We start from the raw sequence: 6,148 nt of genomic DNA on the forward strand, positions 1-6,148 counted from the left end.
ACTCCTCTCTAACTTTTGTTCATTTGTTAGGTTAATACTGTTGCATATTAATACAGAGATATTTATCTTAATCTGAGGGAGACGTGCATACGTTTCTGTGCGAATATACAATTTATTAAAAGCTCTATCTCTGATTTTTTCCCCAAAGGGGTCTTGCACCTCAGAATAAACCAGAGTTGCAAAAGGTGATGGAGAAAAGGAAACGAGATCAAGTTATTAAACAACAAAAGGAAGAGGAAGCGCAAAAGAAGAAATCAGACCTGGAAATAGAGTTAATGAAACGACAGCAGAAGCTGGAGCAGGTGAGAAAGGCAATGGCGTTAAGAATAGGCGGAGAAGATCACTGGGCTAGAGATTAGAATGGACTGGGATTGATGGGGGAATTACAGGAGCCTTCTGTCTATGTAAGTATTTGTGTGTTCTCTGTGTGCAACTAAACAATCCTTAATGGATTTTATCCTCGCAACATTCCTGTGAGGTAGAAGTATTATCCCCATTGTACAGATAGAGAACTGAGACTCAGGATAGGTTAAGGCCTGCCTACCGTATGAGGATTCATAGCTGTAGTACAGCATATAGACGCAGAACAGAAGTGATTTTGCTGGTATAGTATATATCAGTAAAACAAGTAAAGTAGGCTATACCAGCATATACACTTTTATGCCAGTTTAACTTCATCTACGCTGCGGGTTTTGCTGGCATAGCTATGCTGCAAAAAAAAAATCCCATCTCAAGCCAATATAGCTATGCCAGCAAAACTTTTAAGTGTACACCAAGCCTAAGCAGCTCGCTTAGGGAAGTGCATGACTGAGCCTGGAACTGAACCCAGAGTCCTGATTCTCAGCCCAGTGCTCTATCCACTAGACCATCCTTCCTACCCCTCCCTTAACAAACGTTTGTTTTAAAGGCATGCAGTGTTATCGTGTATTCGCTTTTAACACAGCCAAATGCAAGGTCACACATCTAGGAACAAAGAATGTAGGTCACATTTATAAGATGGAGGAATGTCTCCTGGAAAGCCGTGACTCTGAAAAGGACTTAGGGGTCATGGTAGAAAACTAGTTGAACATGAGCTCCCAATGCAGTGATGTAACTAATGGGATTCTTGGATGTATAAACAAGAGTATCTCAAGTAGGAGTAGGAGAGTGGCATTGCTTGTGTATACATTGTAACATGACCATTACTGGAATCCTGTGTCCAGTTCTGGTGCCCACACTTCAAAATGGAATGTTGAAAAATTGGAAAGGTTTAGAAAATAGCTACAAGCGGGATTTGATATCTGGAAAATACGCCTTAAAGTGAGCTGCTCTCATTCTATTTACAGGTTTCAGAGTAGCAGCCATTTTAGTCTATATCCACAAAAAGAAAAGGAGGACTTGTGGCACTTTAGGGACTAACAAATTTATTTGAGCATAAGCTTTCGTGAGCTACAGCTCACTTCATCGGATGTAGCTCGTGAAAGCTTATGCTCAGATAAATTTGTTAGTCTCTAAGGTGCCACAAGTCATTCTATTTAGTTGATCCAAGAAAAGGTTAAGAGGTGATTTAATCATGGTTTACAAGTACCTATATGAGGAAGAGATTTCTGATAGTAGACGGCTCTTTAACCCAGCAAAAAAAGTCATAATGGATGCCGAAGCTAGACAAATTCAGACTAGCAATAAGGTGCCAGTTTTTAACAATGAGTGTGATTAACCTTTGGAACAACATATCTAGGGATGTAGTGGATTCATCATCCATTGCAGTTTTTAAATCAGGTTTGACTCTCTCTTGTGGTGAAATTTCACTCTGATGCAAAGGGCCAGCCAAAGGTCTGTGTGTTCCTTAACGAGGTTTGTTGTTTGCATTAAGACAATCCAACACACACCAACGTGCCTTCAAACAACGAAATAACTTACTCAAAAGCATTATTTTTTTAATTTAAAAAATCCATTTAAATAAAAAAATCAGTTAAAAATTATCATAATTAAAATACAATTAATCCTGCTAATTGTCTAGCTAAATATTAATTAATTATATTCCAAGCCCCATACAAAAAATTTAGAAATTAGAAATTTTGGGGGGTGAGAGATTCTGTTTTTTAAAATCCTCGCCCCCATGAAGAGCCCAGTCTCAAAACAATCACTACTTGGAAGCTCCCTAAAATGTCCTTGATTGGCTCAAGTTAAATCTGGAAAAATAAATCCTGTTGCAACAGGGAAAACCTGCCCATAGCAAATAGTGTTGCGACTCTGCATGTGTGGCAGGAGTGAAGTGACATCAATTGACAAAATAATTCATTGTGGAATGGAGCCATTCTTTATTATAATCAGATGAGTCCCTTGTCACAGAGCCAGAAAAAGGAGAGCTTGTTTGAGTGGTATGTGGTCCACATTAATCATCAGGAAGACCCTAATATATTCAAATGAACAATTCCTCTCAGGACTGTATTTACTGTTCGCTTTCCGGAGAGTTGCTTCTTCCTGCCTACTGGCTCATAGGTTTGCACTCAGGACTTCCAGAGTAATTGTTGTTCAAAGCAATTCATAAACAGAGTTTCTTTACTAGCACTATATGACCACACCTCATGGTGCACAGTAAGCAACTACATGCCCTAATGTTTTTTGACCGCTGCCATGTATGGGCAGGAACGCCACGTGCTTTAAAAATGTTCGTAATTGGACACTCAAAATGTCTGCAACAGATGGGGTTGGGGGAACTGTTGTTTTACTCTTCTTCCACTCAAGATAAGCAAAGCAATTGGAGATGTCTCCATTAGATACCTAAATCCATATTGAGATCCTACAACCATGCATGTTAATAATTCTGATCTCCTGTATTCTTTCTTTGGGCATGATTGTTCTCCTCCTGCACTGAAAGCCAGAGGAGAGGACTTTATTTATTTTTAAATTGCAAGGAAATTCTCATGGATATCTCCAAAGACTTAATCCATTGTCCCATCATGTGAGTATGGTTTGCCCCACATGGCAAAGCTATTTCCAAGCTGGGTGGATCTTCCAGGAGAGACTGATTAGAGGATATTGTGTCTCGTCTAAATGCCACTTCACCTCTGTTTGTTAAAGTACGTTCTGGTACTTCTAAGTCTTTGAGGCTAAATTTCCTTTTGTATGAAATCATAGCTTTAATTTTGGCCTGTGACTTTTCATTCGCTAATGCAGGTATTTTATCTTTTTATAAACGTGACTCTCATTTCAGCTGGAACTTGAAAAACAGAAGGTCCAGGAGGAGCAGGAAAATGCACCTGAATTTGTTAAAGTCAAAGGCAACTTGAGGAGGACAGCCCAAGAATCGGCAGAAGCTCCAGACTCATAAAGGAAATACCTGCTAAGACTGTCAACATTCCAGCAGTGGCTGCAGAGAAAGGCTTCTGCAAATTGTCTGACCCCTTTGCCCTTGGGAGGGTAGATATATGGCATCCAGGTGGTGTTTACCGAAGATGGGTTTTGAATTCCTGGAACCTGTGTGGATTAAAAGTCTGCAACATAAACAGATCAAACTCGCCAAACACAGTACTGAGACCTGTTTTCAGGTCAGGATTATTGACATGTCTGAAGTGCTTAATGAGAGACTTAAATCAGGGACAGTAGAGAAACCCTTTGAGTGTTGCACTGCTTGGTTTCTTCTGATCCCAGTTTAGTGGAGACATCAAGCTTATATTCTGCTTTTAAAAAAAATAAAATAAAATCTGTGGTCATATTTTATGGAACTTTGCTCTGTAGGGAAGTTCTCACTTTCTGTCCCTTCAGTCTATGTAAACTCCATTTTGAAAATGTGGATTCCTCAATTTAATTTTCATGGGGGTTAAATGAGTGGTGTGTCCTGGTCATTGCTGGGCATCTGCACTGGCTGTTACCACTGGGCAAACTGGTGCACAGATATAGGAATGTTTAAAATTCCAGGGCACTGAAAAAGCTAAAAAAGTTTTTAGGACCAAATTCTGTCTTTGGCAGTGCATGTAGAATTTGGCTCTTGGGAGCGCAAAAATTGGAATATTTCCTCTGCTGGGCAAAAATCAAAGGCTGGTTTCCCCTCTCTCCTCAAATGCTTCCCTTGCTCCTCCCCTGCCCCCCCAATAGAGCAATTACACCGTACAGGCCCATGTAGCTCCACTGGTGTACCTTTTTCCTGTCAGCTGTTAGTGGGAAATGATGCATCCTCTAGTTTTTATGTTCTGCTTGGTTTGCTGGCATGGTCTTTCTCCTCTGAGACCTACAGATCTAAACTCAGTGTTAACAGATCAGTAGCATTAAACTCACAGGACTGACTGTGAGCATTTGAACTAGGGGCCTTGCTCAGAGCACCGTGAAGACAATGGGAATGCTGTGCATGGATCAGCTACAGAATCAGGTTTAAATGAGACCAAACTAGTTCTCCAAGGCTACTGAAATGAGAAACTTTCCCTAACGTTAGGTAAGCTCTGACTTCTCCCATCTTTTCTCGTCTCATAAGTTGATTCCCTTATTTCATCACTGAGTCTTAGGGCGATATTCTGTCCCCTACACGTAGCCCTGTTGACTTGCCACCAAGTAAGATGGAACTCGGTCTGAGTAAGGGTGACAGAATCTGACCCTTAGTGCTTGTGACTACTACTTTCCCCCTGTCAGGAAAGCCTGGAGTTGGAGAGGAGACTGCTCATGAAGGGTGAGAGCCCCCGCTCGGTTAGGTGTGCACGCTACCAATGCCTTCATGGGAGGGATGTTTATCCACACCCGCTCATCGTTTTTGCCCTAGAGCGCTAAAGAGAAATAAATGCTCCTTTGTAATTACATCTGAGCTAACTGCTTGAGAATATTTTCTCTTAACATCAGGGGTGGGTGGGTGTGGGGGTGTGTGTGTAACATGCTGTTTTTCTCTCTTGCTTTTCCCAGGGTACTAGAAGTTTCAATACAATTTCAGTATTGGATTTGGGACATAGCGTTCACAATTAACAGGGTTTCTTAGGCATATCCTTCAAGTTGTCAAGATCAAGCTTTTTTTTTTTTTTTTTAAAATGAGGACACAATTAGATTAGAAGTAAATTAAATATTGGGAAACTTATTACCATTAACTTCGATTGACAGTGCAGTTCACATTTAGAAGATTAAATGTTAGAAGTGGTTTACAGAGCCGTTCAGTCTGTGGTCATACAAAACGCAAAGGCAAAATGTAAGACACCACATTTTGTCAACTCTACCATATTGTATTTTTGGGAAACAGGACCGTAACTGCTGCAGTTTTTTTCCCCTGTGCCTTTCTTGCTTTGGAAGAAGGTCTTCCTTTCTAGCAACCAGTCATTCAAACACACGCTCTGACTGGATTTGCCTCCTGTCTTCTGTTCAGACAGCCCTATGCTCCAATTTTCTGTGCTGCATCCCCCAGAACAAGGGCAGTTGAAAATACTCCTTTAGAAATCGTACCTTGATGCTTAGCCACTGCTGTTTATCTTTCTCACCCACTCCCTGCCTTGTGAACTCCTTCAGGTCTGCTGGATTCCACTTCCACAGGCAGTCTGAAGTCTTCATAAATTGAAGAGACAACCTCATTTTGCTTGACCAGTACATTGCTTCAGACGAAGCTCAGCCTCTGCCATTTCACCTCAACGTACGTGGCAACCCTACTACTCAAACTCAAATATAAAAGAAATAGGGCCTAATCCAAAGCGTGCTGAAGTCAGTGGAGAAGGCTTCCCATTGACTTCAGTGGACTTTGGCTCAGGCCTTACTGGGAATACTGGATGGACATTTTCCACTTCCCATTCGTGTTGGTGTAACCAGTTGACTTGTGGTTAAAGGTAGAGTTTCTCTTTCTAAAAGATGGAAGGCCTGAATACTTCTTGCATGTACAGTGTGAAGTAGTTTAAAAAAAAAAATCCAATTCTGCATTACTAGACTAAATATCAGTAGAATGACTATGTTTTTTGTTTTTTTTTAAATATCTTAGAATTCTGCTGCACTTTTGTCTAGGAACCCAAAAGTCAATTTCATGTGGATTTGGCAGGCAAAACTCTGTTTTTTTTAAATCAAGTCCAACATTGGTTTAGATGATGCAGCCCTTAGATAGGTGACCAATTTGTCACACCAGAAATCCCATTAAGTCCAGAGGCTACTTGTGTGAATATCTGCTCACCAATGTGAGGAAAGGGATTTATGATCTGGCCCTTAGTTATGT

At 40.7% G+C, this 6,148-nt stretch overlaps 1 protein-coding gene across 1 annotated transcript in view; it reads left to right on the forward strand.

The window, feature by feature from the left end:
• Window positions 1-4,791, forward strand: part of FAM107B (family with sequence similarity 107 member B) — an 83,145-nt gene extending 78,354 nt beyond the window's left edge. Inside the window, exons 3-4 of the mRNA XM_077836329.1 lie at window positions 149-302; window positions 3,197-4,791. Coding sequence (XP_077692455.1) covers window positions 149-302; window positions 3,197-3,313 — 271 coding nt within the window. The 3' untranslated portion in view covers window positions 3,314-4,791. The remainder of the gene's footprint in view (window positions 1-148; window positions 303-3,196) is intronic.
• The last annotated feature ends 1,357 nt before the right edge of the window (window positions 4,792-6,148 follow it).

The sequence above is a fragment of the Eretmochelys imbricata genome, chromosome 1 (assembly GCF_965152235.1).
Source record: "Eretmochelys imbricata isolate rEreImb1 chromosome 1, rEreImb1.hap1, whole genome shotgun sequence".
Taxonomy (NCBI): domain Eukaryota; kingdom Metazoa; phylum Chordata; order Testudines; family Cheloniidae; genus Eretmochelys; species Eretmochelys imbricata.